General features: G+C 42.5%; 1 protein-coding gene across 2 annotated transcripts; it reads left to right on the top strand.

The window, feature by feature from the left end:
- Nucleotides 1-1,024: 1,024 nt before the first annotated feature.
- MED22 (mediator complex subunit 22) lies at nt 1,025-21,566 on the top strand. Of its 2 annotated transcripts, XM_063431555.1 has the most exons (5): nt 1,025-1,094; nt 2,095-2,218; nt 2,761-2,841; nt 16,118-16,326; nt 21,115-21,566. In XM_063431555.1, exons 2-5 carry the CDS (start codon nt 2,096-2,098, stop codon nt 21,305-21,307), a joined length of 606 nt encoding a protein of 201 aa, XP_063287625.1. In that variant the 5' UTR covers nt 1,025-1,094; nt 2,095; the 3' UTR covers nt 21,308-21,566. The 2 variants fall into 2 exon arrangements, with proteins under 2 accessions (XP_063287625.1, XP_063287626.1); XM_063431556.1 differs by lacking the exon at nt 21,115-21,566 and having other exon boundaries at nt 16,118-16,521.
- The last annotated feature ends 4,160 nt before the right edge of the window (nt 21,567-25,726 follow it).

The raw sequence follows: 25,726 nt of genomic DNA, 5'->3' as shown, positions 1-25,726 counted from the left end.
TTTCCTAGCCTCTCTGTTTAAATGCTAGAAAATTAGGCAGTTCATTATTATAAAGCGATTTCAGGCTAACATAACCAAGCGACATTTTACTACCCGCCTTGAAAGCGCCACTCTTGATGACATAGCAAAATGTGTGCAATTATGCTAATATGTCTAATGCATAAATCTTAACTAGTCAGGCACTGTTTACCTGTCCTTAATCGCCGGTGAGCATGGTAAAATCATACTATGTTTAATATTTTATTATTAAGCTACCTAATAACTAAACTAAGCAAAATGATGGTCCCCTCGGGAACAAGCATTTACCTTAACACCCTTAGACAAGCATCTGCAACACTCTTATATAGCATAACCTGTAGATAAGCCTGCTTAATCTTTTATATACACGTAAAGATCAGCATCATACTGTTGTCTACTCTTATATAATATAAAAATGTGCACAGTCTATCCATGCCATATGATTGTCCATCTATGCTTATGAAAACTCTGGCATTTGCTGTTGTGGCATTGCTAGTATAAAATGTACCTTGTCTAATAAATGCACAACAAAATAAAGAATTAAAAAAAAAAAGAGTGGCTGATATTGAACTCTGGCAAGCTAAGTTCTGTTATTTTCTGTTTACTTGGTTTACTTAACATAAAATAAGAAAGAAGGATGGAAAAGAAAAAGAAGTAAAGGACGGAGAAGGAGAGAATAAAGAGAAATAAATATATTTATATCATGGGTCTCTTTTTTCTTTTTCTGTATTGTTGGCTAATAATAAAATGGTCTTCCTAGTTCAGCCTTCCTGCTGGTGACTGCATTAAGGAAAGAGAAAAGACAAGAAGAAAAATAAAAACAGAATAAATGCAAAAATCCAGAAAAAAAGGCTGCAGTTTCCAGCCAATCAAAAACAGTTACTGTCACTTTAACAGTCTGAGCGCTCCTTCAACTCAACCTGAAACAGGCCGAATGATTGCCACGCGAAGACAGCCAATAGAGTGTCTGAACAGGAACCCCTGAGCCAATCGGAAGCAGGTGTGGGCGGGCTTGGATGAGCAGCAGGTTACTTTGATCCTGCATTGTGCAGAGCTGGAGTGTGCATTCTATCCAGGTATATTGCAACGTTCTAATATTCAGCCCAGGTGTCTGCTGGGATCAATATACTCCCCTGTAGGTGTATAGGGAGTACTAAGATGCCTGCATCATAGTTTAATATGAATTTATAATCTGTTTCTTGTAAAAATCTCACACTGCTGCTCATTGTTTGAATATAGACCTAAATCTTGGTATTTCTCTATATTTTAAAATTTTCCCCCAAAGTTATTTATTTTTATTTTCTTATCAATCACCCCTACATTTCTCTATCTCAGTAATGGCAAACCTTGGTACCACAGATTTTTGTGGACTACATTACCCATGATGCTTGCCCTTTAATGTTGGCTGAGCACCATGGGAAACAAGTATTTGGGGTGCCAAGGTTAACAATCAATGCTTTCAGAACCTTTACAGAGACTGGAGATTTTTCTGCTAGATAAGTATTGGCTGTGGGGGCTTTCACTAGGTTTTCACCCCTTCAGTAACCGGGGATTGGGGGGTGGGAGGGAGAGGGACCCTCCAGTGCCAGAAAAACGGATCGTTTTTCTGGCACTGGAGTTTCCCTTTAACCCCTTAATAAGGACCAAACTTCTGGAATAAAAGGGAATCATGACATGTCACACATGTCATGTGTCCTTAGGGGGTTAAACCACCTATCAATAATTTTATAAACTTGCTGAGGATATATTGCAAAGGGTTTTCAGAACCAGTCAACCTAACTTGTTGCGGTAAATTAAAATGTTATATGTATTTTTTTTTTCTTTTCTTTGGATCACCATTCATCACCATCGCCTCCCGCTCGCATCCTTAAAATATTTTTTACAAGTATATGTGATGTTTACAAATAAATACAAAATCCATTCACGCTTCTTTTCTCGGCAATTTTTTGTGAAACCTGGGTAAAATGGATGATGGATCTCGTTGGTGTTCAATTTTCATCCTTATGTTAATTTTTTTTTTTGTTTTTTTTTTCTTAATTGTTTTGATCGATAAATATCTTGACCCTGTAACGAAAGGATGTCTCAGCAGAGAGTGCTGCCTCAGAGCAAGGAGACGCTCTTACAATCGTACAACAAGAGGTTAAAAGATGATATTAAATCTATTATGGACAACTTTACTGAAATCATCAAAACCACCAAGGTCTGTATGCTCTGTAAATGCAAAGATATCACAATTTTTGTTGGGTGTATTTTACTGATGTCCCATATGGCTCTCAGAAACAGCTACAAGCACTCCTGAATGGGAGAGTCCCAGGGAAAAGACTGTACTAAACCAAGTTAGTGTGTCCTATACAGGTCGTCGTGGCTGAATCCTTCCCTGGTTCTCTGTGTGCTTTGTAGGAATTCACGCTATAATTGGTTTACAATATTTTTATAAATTGTGGCGATAATATGCAAAAGTAAAGATATAAATAAGAATATCAGAAAAATCTAATAAAATATCCCCGTCTTATTTTAATGAAAGTGCTATCAATCTGCTATTTACGCACAGAACAGGAGAAGGCTGAGTTATTATTATTATTTTTTTTTAAATCATAGTTTTCAGTGGGAGTTTAACAGCTTGTGTTTTTTTTTTTTTGTTGTGTGAGTGAATTACTATTTTAAATGACAAATTATAACTCCTTTTTCCCATTGCATGTATATAACGGGTTTTGCCTCCTGACCGCTCATGTGTTCTTGCAGATTGAAGACGAGCATCAGGTTAGCCGATCAACTCAAGGAGAGCAAGATAACTATGAAATGCATGTCCGGTCGGCTAATATAGTAAGTAAACCAATGAGAATTGGGGTAAATAGCAGTATATCATTACAGACCTGGCACATTATCCCTATTGAATGGGTAAAGGAAACACTTTAGCATTAGGAATACAAATATGTATTCCTAGTGTTATGGTACTTTTTAAAAGTAAACCAAAATGTTTAAATGTCTATCTGTTCCTGTCCAAATCAATAAAATTAAATTGCGTATATACGCTGAAGTAATTAAGTCTGACACACAAGGTTCAGGTTAAAATAACTTCGAGAAAGTTTATTGGCAAGTGAAGAAAAAGCGGGCGCGCAGGCCCTTTTAAGAGGCATTTTGCGTCATCATTGATTATTAGAATATCAGCAAATAAACATCATCAATTGGATTAATTGTTAAGTGTCGGGGTTAGTGTTTTACCTATTGGTTCGTAAAATTAAGAGGTTAGTCTCGTGTCCACCCACCGGAGGTGGGATTATTCTGGACACGGGTGGGGATAAGGGGGTCCTAAGCGTCATTTTACACGGTCAGTGATATCAGGCTTCATGTCCAGGTGCAAGGTCTCTTATGAATAGAACATTTCATTACTACTGTGTTCTCGTGGCCTTCAAACTATACTATCTTACAAGTCCTAAGGAGTAGCCAGCAAGTCTTAAGGAGTAGCCAGCACCTCCTGGTACTTGTCCTTGCAGGAAACACAGTCTTTGTCTACTGTACTAATTGGGTTGAGAAGTTCAGTCAGGTAAGGTAGTTTTAAAACGAACAAGTTAAGTCATGAGGACAAAATGGAGGATTGAACAAGTCAGGTTAGGAGGACAAAATGGAGGAAGAAGTCACAGTATAAAGTTAAAATGGAGTTAGTACAATAATTCAATACAAGTACAATAAAGATTTTTAATAATCCCACATCAGTCCCCCCTATGAAATGTTAGATTCTAAGAGATAAAACTTTATTATGTTAGTATCAGAAGACGTGTTAACCCAAAGGCACAGAAACCTCGTGGCCGCTAGCTAGGTGTTAATGCAAAGTGCAAGTCTGTCCCTAGAGCTGACCCTAATAGGCTAACTCATCCGTCAGTATGGCTCTCGAACGCTTCACACCCATGGGTGTCCCATGGCAGCTAACCCACCACTTCTCCACACGGGGTCTTTACCATTCACTGACAGATGCTGTCCCTAAGCTAGTCCCTTCCTAGAATTCCTGCACTTTATCAACAAAAGGGATTGTTTGCAGCGGCAGACAGGGTGAGTTGACGTCTTGGAAATCTTGGTCATCAACTTCGAGATGGGTGAAAGTGGGTGCCGCTTGGTCAACAGTCTTCATGAGGGATTTTCTCAGACATGGGAGGATACAACAAAAGAGAAGAGCAAAAATAAAAAGAAAAATTAGTATAGCCATACCAATCTGCATTAAAGCCTTTTGCCATCCTGTCATCCAACCAAACCATCTTTCCCAGGGATCTTTTATCCCAGAATTCCTTTTTAATTCTTCAGACAGGTCATTTAACTTTTCTATGGCTAATGTAACTTTACCATTAGGGCCTGTGTTTTCTGGGATATAGGTACAACATGTCATGGTGTCGGGCAAAATTTTACAAACCCCTCCTTTTTCGGCTAAGATCATATCTAGGGCCATTCTATTCTGGAAAGCCATTTGGGATGTGGCCTGCAGCTGTTCGGCCAACCCCTGGAGGGCGTCTCTGGTGTAATTAACAAAACGCTGTTGATTATAATAAATGTAATTTATCCAATTCAAATTCTTGTTTGCGGTAACTATGGTAAAAATTAATTCGAATCCTGCAGCAACTTCATCCCTTGCTTTAAACTCATTGGGCACCCCCCTAGGCACTCCAATGGCATCAATATACACATGAGGATCAAAACTTCCTTTCACTGGGGCGTCACGCTTAACCTTAGTGTGTTTGGACCCATGGGTGACGAGGTGTGTGTCAGAAATGATATGTATAGGCATGATAGCTTTAGCCAAAGTACACTCCCCCCACCACTGTTTGTCCATTCTGGATCTTAGCTGTAAATCCCCACACAACCAGTAAATATCCCCTAATGACCTGGTGTGAAACTGCAACAAGTCCATAGAGACATTTCTGTAGGTAGCACAATACCCCTTGGAGAAGTTACCCAAGAATTTACCTATTCCATCGTAATTAGCATAACAAGTGTAATTACCTTTATACACGGTAATACCATCTGGGGGTTTGACATCCTGGGTTAGGAGAGGATACTCCTTTGTCCATGCAATACATATGGACCTGTTAAAATTATAGTGATAGGCAAAAAGGCTTAAAACACATTCTTCTATATCTACTGGCAGGATTAAAGGCACAGTACCCAGGTGAGGCCGGGCACCGCCACACACGTAACATGCAGTTCTATTATGTTTATTAGCATTATATTTCATCCATTCTAACCATAGATTTACATCATTAAAACCTGTTTCTGCGGCCATGGTATCTTCGAAGGTGGGGTTAGCAATGGCCATCATGTCTTGAAAGGTCTGGATATGAGGTTTTAATGGGTTGGGGACCATATGGGTGGCCCCTTGCCACTCAGAAGAGTTGCACATATCTTTGAGGTAGAAATGCCCTAATTTACGGTAGGAACCCTTTTTCCAATACATTCCCATCACATACTGGTCCGCATCTGTTGGGCTTGGATGCTCAATGTTAAGGATTAGTTTCATTGGTGTACTCCCCCCAGGCTTTCTTAAAGTCATTCTCTGGAGGAGGGATCTACCATGATCATCTACTTTAGCTACGGCACTTTTTGGTTTGTAACCCCAGGCAGGCCCGGCATTCCATCCCGCCGCCCCCCAATGGTCACAATTGTGCCCCCATTGCTTGTCAACTACACAAACATATGGGTCTTTCGAATGAGGGATATCTCTATAGATGCTCTGGATTTGTGGTGTGGGAAATGGGCATTCTACAATATCACAGTAGTCAAAGGCATAAGTAGCCACCTGGGTGCACGATGAATTATACCAGAAGGTGTACCCACTAATATCTTTGGTAATGGCTACTTGCTGGGCCTTTATAAGGCTAATTAGGGAGAAGGTATACCAGAGATACATGTTTGTGCGATATTCGCTTCCTCTGGGGCAGGAGATTTCTTGCAGTGGGAAGCGTGGATCCAATTTGGCCTACCGGCCAATTTGACGGAGGTTGCGGTAATCAGGAGAACTTGGAATGGACCGTCAAATCTTGGTTCCAGGGTATTTTTCCGCACAAACTTCTTGACCAGGACCCAATCTCCGGGAAGTAGGTTATGGGAACCTGTATCCAATTCGGGATCTGGAATTGAAGAGAAAACTTGGGCATGTATTTTGTTTAGGACACTTGCAAGTTCAGTTACATAGTCTACTAAAACATCTGATTGGAGTTGCAACTGCTGCGGATAATAACAACCTAGCCTGGGTGCTGTCCCAAATAGAACCTCATATGGGGACAGTGAATGCTTCCCTCTAGGTGTGTGCCTAACACTAAATAAAGCTATTGGCAGGCTTTCTGGCCAGGGCATCTTTGTTTCTTGTGACATTTTTAACATTCTGGTTTTTAGAGTGCCATTTATGCGCTCCACTTTACCACTACTTTGTGGGTGGTAAGGGGTATGGAAGGCTAGAGTCACCCCTAGAGCAGTCCAAATTTCTTTAGTCACAGTTGCTGTAAAGGCTGGGCCTTGATCACTCTCAATGACTTCTGGGAGTCCGAATCTACATACAATATCTGTAAGTAGGCGCTTTGCGGTTGTCTTTGCAGTGATATTGGCCACTGGGTAGGCTTCTGGCCAGCCTGAGAACATGTCCACTATAACTAGTGCATATTCATGGGGCCCACTCTTGGGCATTTGGATGTGGTCAATTTGAATTCGCTGGAAGGGGTACATGGGCTTCGCCAGGTGTTTTGCAGGCACCTTGATTGGTTTTCCTGGATTGCATTTTGCACAAATGACACAGGCCTTGCAGAAGCTATTGATCAATGTTGTAATTCCAGGTGCTTCATAATACTTCTGTATGAGGGCGGCCATCAATTCTTTTGACAGGTGTGCAGGCCCATGTGCCCATTGGACAACTGCTGGATACAAATTTCTGGGAAGACAAAATTTGAAGTTGTTGTAATATATTCCGTCCTTTTGGACAGCTCCTTTCTTTTTCCATTTCTGGATTTCTTCAGGAGTGACTGCAGCTTGCTGTTCTTGTAAGATTCGCAAATCAGTAGGAAGAGTTTGCAGAGCAAAAATAGGGACTTCTTCTTCTTCTTGTCCGGACACTTCTTCATCCACTTCCTGCAGATCCCTGGCCGCTAGCTTAGCAGCCTGATCAGCTAAATGGTTGCCTTTTGCTTCATCTGTATCCAATTTCCCATGGGCCTTGACTTTCAAAACGGCCACTTCTTTGGGGAGTAGGAGGGCATCCATTAGCTCCTTGATTGCAGTGCTGTGTTTGACTGGTGTACCGGCGGTGGTAAGAAATCCTCTTGTCTTCCAAATTAGGCCGAAGTCATGTGCCACACCCAGAGCATATCTTGAATCTGTATAGATGTTGGCACGTTTTCCTTCGGAAATTTTGCATGCTGAAGTCAGAGCCTGTAATTCAGCTTCTTGCGCAGACATTGCTGGTGGTAAAGATGATGATTTGATAACTTCATCTGTTGTGGTTACGGCATATCCTGTGTGATATGTTCCTCCTTCATCGGCATATCTTGATCCGTCCACAAACAGGGTAAAATCCGGATCTGGTAATGGATTCTCATGCACAGTTGGTAAGTGCACTGTTTCCATTTTCATCTGTTCAAAACAGTCATGAGGTGTTTCTGGGTCATAATCATTCTTTATGACCAGATCTTGAAATTCCTTTTCCAGGAAATGGCGTGGCCATGCTTCTAGAAGGTCAGTTGTTGGGTATTTGGCAATACCATTTTCCTGTAGCTGTTCTTCATTCATGGTGGCCCATAGTTTTGCCATGGGCCCAAGATCATTCCATGACCTTGTCTTCAACTTGGTAACAGGAATATGTGGGATAGCGGTATCCCAATGGCGGTAGAGGTAGTTGAGTTGTTGAGGTAGTTGGACCAAGACCATGCTATTGCCTTCGGAGTCACAATAGAAGTCTTGTGCAGTGAGCTTTACATTGGTCCAGTGGTAAAGCTCATCTTCATAGCAAGGTTGGGAGTAATGTTCGGCTTGTACCACATGGTACAGAAGGCGTAATCCGGGCCTTCACAAAGAGGTGTCTCATCTTCATAAAATGACAAATGTGGATGCATGACTTTCTTGATACATCCACAGAGCAGGTAAATGTAGGTTTCATCCGTGATAAATCCATAATAGATACCCCCCTCAGGGAGTGGAAGAAGAGTGGATGGATTAAGCACTTGACATCTTTGGATGGAAATGTTGTCAGGCAAAAGAAGATGACACTGTAGGCGCAGGTGTCTGGCTGGAGACACGTGCTTGAGCTGGACTTGGTTGATGATAGCAGAAATGTCATGAGGGGCCAAAACAACCAAGGGGTGGCCAAGGACCAGGTCTGAGGTCCTTTCTATGAGCTCTCTTGCAGCAAAAACAGCCCTGAGACAGGAAGGAGTCCCTCTGGCCACAATGTCCAGTTGACATGAGAAATATCCAATAGGCCTCTGGCGGCCTCTTAAGTCATTCGTTTGGGTGAGAACTCCTGTTGCATGGCCTTGTCTTTCAGAGACAAATAATTTGAAAGGCTTGGAGTAGTCAGGTAGGCCCAAGGCAGGGGCAGAAGCAATGGCACGTTTTAGAGCATTGAAATTGTCCAGAGCTTCATTGGTCAGACAGAACGGGTCAGACTTAAGAGCATCATAGAGAGGTTGCATAAGCAGAGAGGCTTCTGGGATCCATGCTCTGCAGTAGGAAATGAGGCCTAGGAAGGCATGAAGAGACTTTGAAGTCCTTGGAGGTGGAATGTCCAGAACAGCTCTTACCGGTCCCGAGTAAGATGTCTGGTACCTTGAGATAGGCAATGTCCAAGGAAAATCACTGAAGATTGGCAGAATTGCAGCTTGGTGAGTGAAGCTTTGCATCCCTGTTCTGCCAAATAGGAAAGAAGACTAATTGAACACCTTTCAGTAGTGGGTATATCATCTCCACACAGCAGTAGATCATCCACATACTGAAGCAAGACAACTTCTGGGTGCTCAGCTTGCCATGGGTCAAGGATGGTACCCATGGCCTTTGCAAATTGACTTGGAGAATTTTGTGCCCCTTGGGGCATGACAGTCCAGGTATACTGTTGCATCTCATGAGTGAAAGCAAACAGGTATTGACAGGATGGGTCCAGTGGGACACTGAAAAAGGCATTGGCCAGGTCAATGACTGTGAAGAATTTTGCAGATGGTGGGACTCCAGAGAGTAGAGTATGGGGATTTGGTACAAGAGGGGTGTCCAGGACGGTAGCTTCATTAACAGCACGGAGATCCTGGACCATCCTGTACTTCTCTGGCTCACCTTTTGGAGTTTTCTTTTTCACAGGAAATAATGGGGTATTGCAGATTTACATTTTACCAGGGCACCCTTCTCTAAGAGTGCCTTGATGTGGATAGAAATGGCAGCAGACTGTGCTGGTTTTAATGGATATTGTGGCTTTCTTGGTAACTTAGCTCCTGGAATAAGCTTTACCACCACAGGGGGAACATTTAGGTGACCTATGTCCTCTGGGCCTGAGGACCATAACTTGGCGGGCACCTGTGTTTTTAATTCCTCTGGGAAATTGGATTTTAATTCTGCTGCTTCCTCACGGGGCTTTTCTAAAAGCAGCATCAGAGGCAGGGAGCACAGGGCTGAGGTGTCTGATACAGATAGAGGTGTGAACATTTCTACCTGCCCGTCTGGGGTGAAAGTGATGGATGCTTGCAGGCGTGAGAGAACATCAGCACCTAACAGGTTAATTGGGCATGTGGAGGATACTACAAAGCGAGCAAGCAGGCTAGAACCAACTCGTAGTGGAGTTGTTAGAGGGCTATGTCTCGGCTGGCCATCCACTCCAACACAAGAGACATCAATATTTGACAGAAAAGATGGGTCTGGCAGGTCTTGTTCTCGCAGAACACTACGGGCTGCACCTGTGTCAACTAAAAATGTGGTAGGGTGGCCTTCAATGGGTAAAGTTACTGTGGCAAGTGGCCCCCCCTTATCCCCTGTAGACACTGCCATGACAGGGGTTACGGACACAGGCTTGCCAATCTCCTAGTCATCGGGTTCCTCAACTATTGGAACCTGTTTGGTGGCTTTGGGAGCCGGGGCAGGCTTGGATGGTTTTCTGGGTTCCCTTTGCTCCTTTTTAGGCTCTGGACAGTCATTTCTAAAGTGTCCCTTTGCTCCACAATTAAAGCAATGTCCCCCATACTCCGGTCTAGGACCTCTTGGGACTGGAGTGGAGCGGGATACCATGAGAGGAGCTGAAGTGGGTCTTCTTGGGGTCTGAACAGATTCCAAACCTCTAGCAACTAAAAGCAGGGTATCCAGGGGAACAACCTTATATTCAGGGCGTGCAGCAATGATTCCCTTACGTATAGAGTCTTTAACACCTTGGACAAACGCTCCTGACAGCATTTGTGAATGAATTTTGTCAGTAAGATCAAATCCCAAATCTGTAAACATTTGATACAGTCTTGCATGAAACCTTTCCACTGATTCTCCTTTATCTTGAATAACATCAGTAAGGCCAGCAGCCTGATCTGCAAGTTTGTCCTTAGCCCATTCTCTTAATTGGGTGCAAAAAGTTACCCCGGAGGGGTAATCAACATCACTGGAAAGTAGATCTGTACTGAGGTGACGGGCCATGCTCGGCCAATATGCATCCCCTGCTTTAATGGCACAAATGCTCAGTAAATCACGCCATGCGGCGGAGTAAGTCTTTTGAATTTGAACTATCCCTCGGTAAAAAGGGCATAGGCTGTTTTTCTGGGTCAGGGAGCGATTTCATTAATGCACTGGCTTGAGTGGGGTTAAAAGCAACATACTTAGGAGGGGTCCGTTCTCCCCGACCCTTGTGTCCAAAGGGATCATCGATAGAACGATGAGTTGAGGCTCCTGCAGCGGCTCCTGCAGCCTCCAACGAGTCCTGGGATAACCTATCCTCTTCACCCTCATCTAATTCTATGATCTGAGCTCTCTTACGTGCAGGGCCCGAGTAAGGTGACAGGACCGGGGGATGAGAGGGGGTCCCAGATGCAGGGGTGGCTAGCGGATCATAACTAGATAGGTAGTCACCGGGAATTACCGGCATCAGGGCTGTACTGGGGGCCGCCATATTGGTGGCCGGGAAAGGTACTGCATTAGGGTTAAGGGAAGAAGTGGCGGCCATGTTGGATGTGGGCACATCCGGGGCAGACTGTGCCGGACTGGGCATGACCGGAACCTGCGGAGTGGCTTGGGGAAGGGGTAGTGGATATCCGGGATAGGGCAGGGTCATGGGATATGGGAAGGGGTAGGGCCAGGCTGGGGAGGGGAAAGGAGGTGGGGTATTGAACTGGGGTGGAGATGGGAGGGGACGGAGAGGGATTGGTAGGGGTGGGTGTAGAGGGAGGAGCCGGGGCAAGGGTGGAAGAGGTGGTTAGCTGGGCGGATGAAGAGGGGAGGGGATCCTTAACGGAGAGAGAGTGTAGGGAAGGAATGGCAGATGAAATGTTAGGGGGAGGTACAGCAGGTAGCGTAGGGATGGATGAGGATGATGGGAATGTTAGAGACGGGGAAGGGGAAAAGAGAGATCCATCAGAATTCAGGACCGGGCAGACAGGGGAGGTGACGGGATGGGTGTTAGGAGGATTGGGAGTGGGGAACATAGTCAGCTGGCTATCACCTATTGCTGACTGAACCTTGGGGATAGACATCCCCTGGGCGCCACTTTGGGGCGCTGGCTGAGGGTAAACCCCAGTAACACAATTATTATGATACACAAACAATTTCACACCTTTGTGATTTATTTCTTCCTCAACCCAACCTTCTAGCTGAATAGCCTTCGCTACTCTGTACCACGCTTCAGCAGTCTTTAATAAACCATTATCTGTAAGCTTGCCTTTCATTTCTGCCAGTAACTTGCGCCAACTTTCTGGTTGCAATCTTCCACCCGTTGGTACAGTAATTTTACATACTTTTGCAATCTTTTCAACACCTTTAACCATCTCCTCACCCTCTCTGTTTTCTACCAAATCACATGCTAACCAGCCCTTACTGGGCTTGCTTAAATCCTGCCCCATAATCCCTTTCCCCCTATACCAGCGTCCTAGATACAGGGAGAGAGAAGGAAAACTGAACAAGAACGTCTACAATGCTCGACTGCCACCCGAGAACCGTGGGACTTTCTCAGGTGCGTCTTCCCAAAACGTAGACTAGTCACTGAATCCGCCTACCCGGGGTGGTAGACACGGATTGGAGCGAGGTGAGAAGTGTGTGACCAATCACTTCTCTTTTAAGAGAAATAGGAGTGGATAGTATAATAATATAGGAAGTGTAGAAAAGATGAAAGACAAGGAAAATCCTTAGAGACAGACACAGGAGTTCATGAGACTCCTAATTAGACAAACAAGACAACAATACAGTTGAAATACAGTGCATGCATCACAGTTCAAATGAAATCAACAATAATCCCTTTCCTTTACTCGTGTGCTTACTCCAAAGTCACCTCCCTCAACCCCGTAGTGTCTCCGCTCGGAGAACGACTTTCGTAAGTCTCACTACCAGCGGCCACGGAAAACGACTGACACCGGTCCGAGTTCCGTCAGCCTCCCTCTACACAGCAGTCCACAAGAATGTGGCCACCTCTATCCTCACTCCCGTAGTGCCCCTATAAAACCCACTTATAAGTCTCACTACCTCGTGATGCGGAAAACAAGCAATGCCTACTTGAATCCCCCCAGGAAACAGCATCCTCTGCCACAAGACTAAGCCCCCTCACAAATAAACAGAAATACCATGTGCACAAAGAAGCTAGCTAGGCTCTCAAAGTGACACAAGAAGGATCACAGGAAATTATGAGTCTACACAAAATCCACAGTTCCAACACCCCTCTTTTTCCTTACAGCCACAGCCACGAGGCTCCTAAAAGAGGTAAACAGGTAAAGAAGACCCCCAGGAACGCATCCGCAGGTCAACCCCTCTTTTTCCTTACAACCACAACACCGTGGTTCCTAAAAGAGGTAAAACAGGCAACAGGAGACCCCCAGGAACGCATCCGCAGGTCCACCCCCCTTTATCCCAAAAGGGGTAAAATACAAACAGATAGACAGACACACTGAAGACCCAGGCAAATCCCCTCAGGTCCACCCCCCTTTATCCCAAAAAGGGGAAAACAAGCAAGACAGAACCCCAGGCAAATCCCCTGCAGGTCCACCCCCCCTTTATCTCAAAATGGGGAAACAGGCAAACAATTCACACACACCCAGGCAACAGACTAAAATGCAGGTAAACAAGTGAGTAACGAGGCACCGGGCAAGATATTACCTGTCTTTGATGTCCTCCCGGGAAGCAGTCACAGACACGTGGACGGGTCAATCAAAGGGGCCGGAACATACCGGTGGCTCTGCAGAAGTCTCTACCGTGTACCTGGAGGTGATCAATCTCCTTTCCTTCCCCCCGGATTCCTCCGTCCACCCTTGTCTTCCTTAGGACGGCTCACCGGCCGGACATAGCCCGATGCCCCACGTTGGGCGCCAAGTTGTTATGGTACTTTTTAAAAGTAAACCAAAATGTTTAAATGTCTATCTGTTCCTGTCCAAATCAATAAAATTAAATTGCGTATATACGCTGAAGTAATTAAGTCTGACACACAAGGTTCAGGTTAAAATAACTTCGAGAAAGTTTATTGGCAAGTGAAGAAAAAGCGGGCGCGCAGGCCCTTTTAAGAGGCATTTTGCGTCATCATTGATTATTAGAATATCAGCAAATAAACATCATCAATTGGATTAATTGTTAAGTGTCGGGGTTAGTGTCTTACCTATTGGTTCGTAAAATTAAGAGGTTAGTCTCGTGTCCACCCACCGGAGGTGGGATTATTCTGGACACGGGTGGGGATAAGGGGGTCCTAAGCGTCATTTTACACGGTCAATGATATCAGGCTTCATGTCCAGGTGCAAGGTCTCTTATGAATAGAACATTTCATTACTACTGTGTTCTTGTGGCCTTCACTTCAAACTATACTATCTTACAAGTCCTAAGGAGTAGCCAGCAAGTCTTAAGGAGTAGCCAGCACCTCCTGGTACTTGTCCTTGCAGGAAACACAGTCTTTGTCTACTGTACTAATTGGGTTGAGAAGTTCAGTCACGTAAGGTAGTTTTAAAACGAACAAGTTAAGTCATGAGGACAAAATGGAGGATTGAACAAGTCAGGTTAGGAGGACAAAATGGAGGAAGAAGTCACAGTATAAAGTTAAAATGGAGTTAGTACAATAATTCAATACAAGTACAATAAAGATTTTTAATAATCCCACATCACTAGCGCTATAGAGCCCTTGTCACCGTTTAGGTGACTGGGGCCCCGTTCCGTGGCGAATAAATGGTTAATTAACCATTTATTTGCTTACCTGAATCCAGCGCCAGGTTCCCTCTGCACTGGTGACCTCTCCTCCTCCATCGATGTCAGCTTCCGAGTGGAGCCGCTTGTGCGGGCAGAGGCGAGCGCGTGCGCGCATTCAAACTCGCCCATAGGAAAGCATTGAGTAATGCTTTCCTATGGGGATCTTTTGTGACGCTGGACTCGGTGAGGACGTCCAGCGTCAAAAAAGTTCGATTTACTCTGTGTAAATCGCTGAAGTGGCTGTCAGGGAGACGGCCACTAGAGGCTGGATTAAGCCTGCAGTGTAAACAAAGCGGTTTCTCTGAAACTACTATGTTTTCAGCTGGCACCTGGCACCCAGACCGCTTCATTGAGCTGAAGTGGTCTGGGTGCCTATAGTGGTCCTTTAACCCCTTAAGGACCAAACTTATGGAATAAAAGGGAATCATGACATGTCACACACGTCATGTGTCCTTAAGGGGTTAACCTAATGCTCAATTATCTAATAGCACTTGTGCTGTAACTACTTGTGTTATGGTACTTTTTAGCAGTAAACCAAAATGTTTAAATGTCTATCTGTTCCTCTCCAAATTAAGAAAATTAAATTGCGTATATACGCTGAAGTAATTCAGTCTGACACACAGAGTTCAGGTTAAAATAACTTCGAGGAAATTTATTGGCAAGTGAGTCAAGAGCGGGCTCGCAGGCCCTTTTAAGAGGCATTTTACGTCATCATTGAATATCAGATAATAACAAATAAACATCATTAATTGGATTAATTGTTAAGTGTCTGGATTAGTGTCCACCTATAAATGTAATTAATTGGCTCAGAAACTAAGTGGTTAGCTAGGTGTCCACCCACCAATAGGTGGTATTGTTCTGGACACGGGTGGGGACAGGGGGCTCAAGCGCCATCTTCCCTAGCATAAGGCTTACTCGGTGGAAAGGGGGGCTTGAGCGTCATTTTACACGGTCAGTGATGTCATGTCAGGTGCAAGGTCTCTTATGAATAGAACATTTCATTACTACTGTGTTCTCATGGCCTTCAATTTATACTATGTTGCGAGTTAGGGGAGATTCAGCAGTTCCTGAGTTAGTCATGTCTTTATAGAAAATACAGTCTTTGTCCATTGTGTTAGATGTGCTGGGAAATTCTGTCATGTAATGTAGTTTTAAAATGAAGAAGTCAGGTTATGAGGACAAAATGGAGGATCTGTCTCACAGTATGTAGTTAAAATGGAGTTAGTGCAATAATTCAATACAAGTTCAATAAAGATTTTTAATAATCCTACATCACTTGTATACAGCCATTCTTTGTTGTGTTTGGCTGTCGCTCTGATATAGCTATATAACCTGCATGTTACATTGTATAATCCCTTCAGTATATGTTGGCTGGGTTTTTTTCAGGAGTGTTTCTTTCTATCTGCAGATTCTGGAATTTGCAATTATGTTTGTAGATAATTACCCCAGCTCGGAAGTGATTTGACAAAAGAACTGGGACAGGTCCCACACACTCTTGACACCATAACCACTACACCTCACTATAGTTATGATGTTTGAGTGCACCTTTAACCAGTTGGACTTACATTTTCATATTTGCAATCTGTATATTCACTGGCAGATACTGATATAATGTTACTAGGAACCGGCTATCTACAAGCCTGCAGCTGTGTTGACCGAACTCTTTATCCTTTATTGGTCATCATAAGGTTTTGGCTCTCCTAATACTGCTACCTTTAATTGCTTGACGTCTCCTTTGCAGGTGCGAGCAGGTGAGTCCCTCATGAAGCTGGTGTCTGACCTCAAGCAGTTCCTAATTCTGAATGATTTCCCCTCTGTGAATGAAGCCATTAATCAGCGCAACCAGCAGCTGCGGGGTCTCCAGGACGAATGTGACAAGAAACTGATATCACTGCGGGACGAGATCGCTATAGATCTGTATGAACTTGAAGAGGAATATTACTCCTCCAGGTATAAATAGGAACTTGTTACAGAGACTCACTGATGCCTTCTACGTCTAGGGGAAGATATAAAATGTTGCACCATTGTCCTGCTTTAAAAAAAACCAAAACGTTAACTTAACAAAATGCTCAGCCCACATCTACAAGATGGTGGCTAAGGCATTCATTTTCTTTTTCTAATTTTCCTGAAAAATCCACCTTTTGAACCCTGAAATTTAATGAGCGATAAACTTTATTTTATTTTTTTCATTTATTTATTTTTTACCTATTTTTTGCTCATTTTAACAAACAAAAGGTTTTATCCAAAAAACTTAAAGGGTTTTTTTTTTTTTTGAAAATATTATGTGATTTTCAAGTCCTGGGCTATGTGTATTTCCATGTGGCTCTGTAATGATTTAGGTGTGCGGTAGCTGATATTGAAAAATGCCTTACTGGGAGCCAAGTAATGTAAGTATCGTCTGAACCAGCTCCTGCAGTGACTCATTGTCATATTGGTGTATACAGGTATAGTCCAAGTAGAATTAAACTCTGCTTGGTAGTAGAGCAATAGATTTTAATTTAGAGTAAAACCATTGCCTTTATTTTTTTTTTTATAGAATTAACGTTTAGTTTAAAGGTTAGTGGTTCTTTAAGGAAGACATACACTCACAAATTCAGTGATGGCTAAATATCACAGGGATAAATAATATTAGTCTATTGTAGATTTTGGAAACTTTAATTTACTACAGATGTAAACTATTTAATGTGCCTGTAGTTGGGCTAATAAGAAATGTTAAACAGGTACAGGTGGGAAGAATCGGGTGAGACAAGTAATGGACAGGGAGGATGGACAAATAGGCACACAGAGGGGCTGGGGGGACAAATAAGCACACAGAGGGGCTGGGGGGACAAATAAGCACACAGATGGGCTAGGGGGATGGACAAATAAGCACACAGATGGGCTTGGAGGGCAAAAGACACACCAATGGGCGGGGGGGGGGGTGACGACAGAGAGACACACAGGGGTAGAGGGGTGTGGGGGCAAATAGACACACAGGGAGCTGGGGAGGGGCAGAGAGACACACAGGGGATGGGGGGGGGGCAAAGAGACACAAAGGGAAAGGGACAATGACACTCGCAGAGGAGAGGCAAACATGGGGGTGGCAGACACAAAGGAGACACACAGAGGGGCTGGGAAAAGGAAAAAAGAGAGACACACACACACAAGGGGTTGGGGGAAGAATAATACACATAAAACTGGCAATTTTGTTTTTTGGGAAGGTTTGCAAGTAGGATGGTTCCACTGCTGTCACACCTGGTCTCTGGATCTCCCCTCCCTTTGTCAATTGTCTCTAAAGCCAGTATGGCTAATCATTTTGTTTTTTAATTAATATTAGTATTAAATGGAGAATGGGTTTTCTAAATGGGAATCTTCTAATTTTAACTTAAACTTGCTAACAACATTTGTGCAAAACAAACAGGCCATACATTTTTCCGTTTATTTCAGTAACGCTCAGTGAGACTCAAATTACTTGTCAGTTTGTTACTGGTACCTGGTTATGCACTCCTGCAACATTCACTTAGACAAGTGCAATTTGTTTTGTATTTTTTTTGGGTGGGGGAGACTGTGTAAATGTCATTAGTTATATGATATTACCAATAAGTGCCTTCATATATAAATGGTACCTGTGCCTTTTAAAGGGTCATATTGGGCACTAAATTAATTTCATCTCACTGAAGTGGTTATAGTGCCTGGTGTTCCCTACTACTGTCCATGCATTTAATTTCAACTCCGTATTGAGCACTTTTAACATTGAATGATTTTCCTCACCTGCCCACTGCCCAGCCCCCACTTCAGGTATGGCTAAGTTATCGTTCTTATCCATGCCAGTTCATACCTGCAATTGACATTATGATTGGCTGAGAGTGATTGTTGATACTCTCCGACAATCACTGCTGCTTGGGCTCCAGACACCTCGGTGAGATGGAGCCGTTACAGTGGCTATTTTGTCCTTTTAATCATAATTTATCATAATAATGTTGTTGCCTTTTTTAAAAATAATTTTTTGTTATTTTAACCCTTGTCATGTATGTCCAATAAATAGATGCACTAACTGGGTAACATCATTATTTACCTTTTTAATAGAACAAAGGGTCTCTAGCAATCTAGTTTAGCCTGTGGATTTTAGGGTTTTTATGAGCCTATGCCCATGTTAAATTCACACTCTTTTACTGTCTGGGTGGCATCGTCAGGTGTAACAGAACTATAGCAATGGGGATTCTTTGCCTATCTTGTTTTTAATCGCAAATTAGAAATGATGATGGCACAGTTATTAATTATATACATATATTTTGTTTTATAAAATTATTCTTTATTGGTGTGCTCTTAATTCACAGGTTTTGATTAATCTATAATTCGCCCCTAAATACAAATTACATTTTTTTTTTATTGTATATGATCTATATTAGTATTTGCTTATATAATATATGAATCTATATTTAAATAAAGTAATCCATGTATTAACACTCAATGACCCTTCTGCTCCATATTTTAAGATATTAAATGGATATATTTTCATAAATGGGAGACTTATGTTTCGGGCGAGCAGTGCAAGTTCACCTACACACGGTGCAAGCCAAATCATGTGCAAAGTCTGTAGATAAAGTAATATATTTAGGGAGGATTTGTATCCTCTAGTCAGGGAGATTCTAATACCAGCAATGTACTGGTCCCCATCTCAGAATGCGTTAACCAAGCATACTTTTTGCTGGGATGATGAGCAGTGCATCTATAGGTACTACAGCCCAAAGACATAATCTGACACCAAAAAAAAAAGCTATTCCATCTGTATATCTTATTTTTTTTCCTTATTTAACTGCTACTACTATATATTTTTTTTTTTATTATAATGGAGAGGAGCTTATTTAACTTGAACCTTTATTGCCAGGTTCACCTAAACAGGTAAGTTCTCGAGAAGCATAAACATAAATTATATTAATTTGCTGTCGGAGCTGTAAGGCTTTACTGCATGTCATTGCTGCTAAGATCAGAGACATGCTGGTGTCATGGTAATGCAATACCCACGCTCTACTCCTGCCCCTGTTTTAAAGCTAACTCTCGGCACCTTATCAACTTTCATTGGAATTAAGTTGTTATGGTTCGAGGACGTCTTGTTCGCTGACTTTGCTCAAAGGATTAAATTGTTGAAGAATGGTTTAACCCCAATGTCTTGAATCCAGCATCCATCAGCTCTGCTAAGCTACTTCCGTTGCAGTCCGAGACTTGCATCAGGTATCCTCTGACGGGGAACCGCTGAGAGCGTATGTTCGTTTCCCAATTTGTAAAGGGGGGACTGGCTGAGAGCCTCAGCTGACACACTCAGCCTCTGAGTGGCTCCCAGTCTGAGGCTTCCTGGGAAATAGCTGGGCATAGCTGATGGGGCACCGGATTCAAGACTTGGGGGTTAAACCGTTCGTTAACAGTTTAACCCCAGGAGGCAAGCCAGTACTCAGGGACCTGCTCACACTCCAACAACTGAATTCCGAGGATGATGTTATGGTGCCCGGAGTGTTCATATAACATGATTCTTAAAGGACAGTTCTCCTCCATGAGATTGACATGGTAGTTTAATATCAGCCAATCTGCATCAGAAAGGAGTGACCGTCTTTAAGTTTCTTTATTCTATAGACTGTTTTCTTACGATTTCCCTGACGTAATACTTATAGGCTTGTTTAAGTGTGAATTGTTGCATATTCAAAGTGGATTTAAAATTTTATGCCAAACTAAACATTTAGCTGATTGGTAGAATTTTTCCAAATTGGTTGTTATGGCTTTAAATCTGTATCTATAGGCACTAAATCCTCAGGCACTTTAACTGCCCCTCAAAATACAGTTCCCTTGTTCCACGATTTGGGAGTCCATCTCTTACTGATAATATGTGTGTATATATGTATATGTGTATTTGTGCTTTTGTTAGGTCACCTAGTAAGCAAATTTGACTGCTCATAACCCCCTAATCCTAAACCTGCCCATTACCTCTTAATAAGCCATCCTAAACCTTTCATTTAAACACCCACAAACGCAGTCACTAAGCCCCTCAATATTAATCCTTGATCACTTAGGCCTACTCCACCACCGCCTACCATCAATCGTTCTCCTAAACATCTACTAACACAAATCCCAGCTCACAGTTGAGTTAGGGTTAAGGGTTTAGAAACTAGATTAACTTTAGTTTTTTTGTGTTCTATTATACCCCCTTTGGATTCTTACCCTTGGCCTAATCTAGCGTAACCATGCTGTGTCTGTGTCACCTGTCACACAGACCCCAACAGTGCTCTATTCCACGAGGCAAATGCATTACTTGTCCACCTAATGGCAGTGCCACTTTGAATGTATTTACATTGTGTCCTTGCTCATTGGCACCACCTTGAGGATTGTATTCCACATTACAGGAAGACTTTCAATGCTCATGTTGCTTGGTACATTGTGAGTCTTAGCATGGTCCCTATAAGGAATTGCCTTAAGCTGCAAAAAATACAATTTCTATTTTCCCTTTATTGATTTAACATAACTATTTGTATTTTCACTGGCACAATTCATATAGAGAAAGAAAATCCTCAATCTGCACTCTTACATTATCTCTGTGGTTAAAGAAAGTGGTTTTTCTGCTGCTATTTTCTTAATGCTTTGCTTCTGTCTTGCTTTGTTTATTTTTTTTCTTTATATCCCTCCCCTCTTTTTCTCTTCTCTTGCATCTTGCTGCTGCCCTGGACACACTTTCTGCTTTCCGTGCTTGCATTTGTGTTTGCATTGGGTAAGCTCCAGTGTGTGTGACCCTAGCGACCTCCCCCTATGTGAAGCATACTGGAACCGAGAGAACACAACACTCTCACCGCAGGATCTCTCCGAGTCCCCCGTAGGCCTGACGGCAGAGGGAAGTGCCGCTGCAAGCCAGATCCACACGTCTCCTCACCTAAATGGCCACGGGGTTGGCATGCCAGACCACCCCTAGAGCTCCATGGATTGTGCTGGAACGAGGCCTGAAATTGTATTGATCATCTCACAGGTTTAAGAACAGACTGTTGGCATCCTTGAAACAGGGTAATTAATTCTTAAGGATCTCTGAAATCACCAGGACCTCTGACAAGCAGACATATGTTGCAGAGTCACACACGGCAGCTTTTTGAATTTCATATACCGGTAAACATTAAAGCAACATTCCAAAATGCATGCGCATTATGTTTTTATGTTTATTCTATGCTGATTTCTTTTTTTTTTTTTATTTCTTTTTTTTTTATTAAAATGAAATATCTGTCACCAGTGAGCAAATTTGATGTTTTCCACAAAACGGTGAGCTGCTGTAGTTGACAAAAATTCGAGAAGTTTGAGGTGTGCTTTTTAAAAACTTTTAAACTTTTTTTTTATTTTTTCTATAATTTTTTTTTTTTTTTTTTACCTCCCAATCTATTTTGGTTTACATTTTACATCTCTGTTGCTGATGTCTCACAACCTCTCACTGTTCTACGTTTAAGTACTAAAAGCACCAATTTGTTATTTTCTTTAAAAAAAAATTTAAAAAAAAATCTGAAAGTTATGCCGTATGCAGGTAAAATGAGTGTTTTTCTTCCTCAGAAATATGTTATTTTGGATGTTTTTGACAGTGCTGTAATAAGAATAGCAGACTGAAATAAACCATAATGTTTTTTTATGATCTGTCTTGTGTTCAATCTTGAACAATTCCTTTTCCCAGGATTCTTAAAGGAACACTCCAAGCACTACAACTACTACAGTGATTGAGAATGATTTGACTTCTTATTTTGGGTCTCCAGGGCACGGTTTCCTGCCTCCACTACTTCCTGTGGAAAGCTGGGAACGGTCTGTCTGGGCTAAGTCTAGTAGTGGAGGGAGCTTCCACTCTTAGTAGGAAGTAGTAGAGATGGAGTATAGTACCCAGTGCACCCCGGTAATAAGTTAGTGGTTTATCTAATTACAATGAGGGAATGCCTGGGCACACCTGGTACCATAACAAATCCAGTGAGCTGTAGTAGCTATGGTGCTTGGACTGTTCCTTTGACAGTGCTCTGTGCATGTGATGCCCTCGGTGAGACTGGCCCGTGCAGTTGCCAGTCAGTCGTATGTGTGCTTTCATGCCTGGCAAACATGTTTCTTTTTTGGGTGGGCCTGCCCTCTTTGGTCATCACTAGTGACGCAACTTATTCTCTAAACACCACATAGTATTAAATTACAAACCAAATTGCAAAATATAAGGAATAGTACTTCTGGGGGAAAGAAAGTCCCACACTTTGTTATAGTCACAGCTTAACTGAAAAAGATTTTAGCCTAAATTGTGCTTTTTAATTCAGTTGTTATGGTGTCTGTAACGGCACCCTAGTTATAGAAGGGGTTAACGCCACCAAAGATGTTCCCTTCCTGAATACAAGGTCAGCTACTGAATACTCCTAAGCATCGAATAGGAAAACACACAAATAATCCCCCCCCAAGTTCGAGACGAGGCTCTGTATTGAGGGTTAAGCAGGAATCTCAGCAGTCTGAGGGTTTGTCTTAAATGCAACTTTTCTCACAAGGTTACCACCCACGCGGTCTTGTGGAACAGCCAACCAAACACAATACAGTCAGACACTCCCAGTTAGGACACACAAACCCTCCCCTCTGCCTGTGATATAATTACTGTACGCAATGGGTTAACTTAATTATCACAGGCAGGAAAATATACAGTTCCGTACAATATTCATAACTCCCAAAATATACATACAATCTACATATATACATATCCTGAATCAGCATACTCCATATACAAACATACTCAAAATCATACAATTCCCTCCAGTGGTTTAAAAGTTAGGTGGAAGTCCTATTTGACGAACTGCAAGCATGGCTTTCCTTCCCAAAAGAGTTCCATAGATTTGGGCTCTGCGGTCGGTCTATTTTCTCCTCTATCCTGGAGATAATTGGCTTAATAAACTGTATTAAACTCAATTACCTCCAGGTACAGAAAATATCACTAAGTTGCAACTGCAACAAAACACATTAAAATACATAACTAATATTCTATAGAACTGAAGGGACAAAGCAGCCAGTTTCAACTGGTCTGGCAGTGTCCCTGGGACAACGCCCTGCTGGAGAACAATGGGGGAGGGGAAGAGGCACACTTTCCCATGGATTCAAAGGGGCAGAAAAAGTGTCCCAAAATCTAGTAAGCCCAAACAGACTTTTTCAATGGCAATGCTTCCCAGGGGCCATAGTCACAAGGCAAGAGGCTGGCAATTAGTCTTCTCCAGGCACAAGTGGCGAAGGGCACGTCGTCACAGTGTCTATAGTCAATCCCTGCAAGTATTTACATACAAACACTTCCTTTTCTTTGCTGCCTAGGGACACCTCTTGTGGCAGTCACACAGACGGCCCTTAGAGGTGCTTCCTGGATCCGTGCTGCACAACGTGCAGCACTGACAGTTAGCGTCTTAATGCTCTGCATGGAGGCGCTGAACATTCATCATAGAGATGTATTGAGTCAATGCATTACTATGAGGAGAGTCTGATTGGCCAGTGCAGCGTTTTGCTGTGCGTGCACATTTCCTATGGTAAAGCATTGGATTGGCTGATATCGTCAATTCTAATTATCTGAGCCAAAGAAGTGGGGCGAGGGCGGAGCCAGAATAAAGGTAAGATTTATGCCAATTTAATGGAGTGGATTAAATAGTGTTTTTAGCACTATAGGGTCAGAAATACACCTGTAGTGTCCATTTTGATTTCTACTTCTTAAGAACCCAAAAGTACTGAACAAATGACAACTCTGCACATTGTTGTCAGATGTGTGCAACTTCTTATACCAGGTTTTGGTGTGACATTTTCTAGTCTGTTGCCAGATACAAATATTACAATTCCTCTGTTGGTCAGCACATGAAAGGTTCAGCCTTGCAATATATGGCATTCATAATTTAGGTGGTGTCCTAGAAAACAAGAAATGTGAAGTAAAGCGATTTTGTCATTAAAGAAACAAAACAGAAATATAGCAGAAACTGCTTAGTATACCAACAAAACGTGCAGTCACAAAACCACAACCACTGCAGTTTATCGCTGTCCCAACTTGCGACAAATAAAGCAGAAGGGAAACTACCCAATTATCAAGGTGGAAATAGAACGGCTGGATGTGAGTGTAGGGCCCTGTTTTTAACAAACTGCTTGAAAACCATTAGAAGAAATATAAAAACTAGAGAAATTTCACCCAAAACTCCTAGTGCCACAATCTCTAAAAATAAATATTTATACTGTAGCGCAGGGCCCTGGCTAGGTATTGTTCCTATAAGTCGAGCTTTTGCCTTGAACCTATTTGTATGTCTTATGAACCCATTGTACAGCACTAGGAAATGTTGCTTTATGAATGAAATACCTCCTAACATTTGGAAATGGACAAAGATGGATGCTTTAATTTTAAGGGTGTGAGTGCAGATGTGGCGAGAAGCTGGGCTGTTACTGGAAATTTTAGGTGACTTACTAAAAATGAAATTGGAACTAAAATATAATTTAGAACAAGCACAATGCGTCCTATTTACATAGACTGAATTCTAATAGAAGTGCAATTCGGTTCGGTCCGAATGGAAATTCGGACGAGTTTCGGACATTCGTATGCTTCCGAATGTCCGAAGTGTCGAAGTGCTTCGGACTTCTGAAAAGTGGCAAAAGGGTTACGGTGGGGGTTGGGTTAGTTAGGGTAGGGTTGTGTTAGAGTTATGGTTAAGGTAGGCTAACCCAACCCTGCTCCTACTCCTAACCCAACCTTAACTCTACCCCTTACCCTACACTGTCCCGAACCGAAGTTCTGAATTTCGGAACTACCGAACCGAAGTGCCGAAATTCTGAACCGCAATTAATATTTTGCCCCTGCACATCCCTAATTTCTAAACACATGTATTATAGTTTAAAGACACATTACTGGGAGTATTATTGCTGCGTTGCTCTGTTATACAATCAGACACGTTACTGGGAGTATTATTGCTGTGGAGCTCTGTTATACATTACTGGGAGTATTATTGCTGTGGAGCTCTGTTATACACTCAGACACATTACTGGGAGTATTATTGCTGTGGAGCTCTGTTATACAATCAGACACATTACTGGGAGTATTATTGCTGTGGAGCTCTGTTATACACTCAGACACATTACTGGGAGTATTATTGCCGTGGAGCTCTGTTATACACTCAGACACATTACTGGGAGTATTATTGCTGTGGAGCTCTGTTATACACTCAGACACATTACTGGGAGTATTATTGCGGTGGAGCTCTGTTATACACTCAGACACACCAACAATATGGAGCTCCTAGAAGAGAGGGACATTAGCTTAGAAAAGAGGGATTGTACCAAAAATAGGGACTGTTCCTCCTAAATAGGGACACTTGGGAGTTATGACAAT

Source organism: Pelobates fuscus, chromosome 9 (assembly GCF_036172605.1).
Source record: "Pelobates fuscus isolate aPelFus1 chromosome 9, aPelFus1.pri, whole genome shotgun sequence".
NCBI classification, from domain to species: Eukaryota; Metazoa; Chordata; class Amphibia; order Anura; family Pelobatidae; genus Pelobates; species Pelobates fuscus.
This window is presented reverse-complemented; position numbering and strand designations above follow the sequence as displayed.

Excerpts from the sequence above, each read along its gene's own strand:
- MED22 (XM_063431555.1), top strand. The coding sequence starts at position 2,096 with ATGTCTCAGCAGAGAGTGCTGCCTCAGAGCAAGGAGACGCTCTTACAA. Across the intron at positions 2,219-2,760 it reads AAATCATCAAAACCACCAAG|ATTGAAGACGAGCATCAGGT; the intron begins GTCTGTATGCTC and ends GTGTTCTTGCAG. Across the intron at positions 2,842-16,117 it reads ATGTCCGGTCGGCTAATATA|GTGCGAGCAGGTGAGTCCCT; the intron begins GTAAGTAAACCA and ends TCTCCTTTGCAG.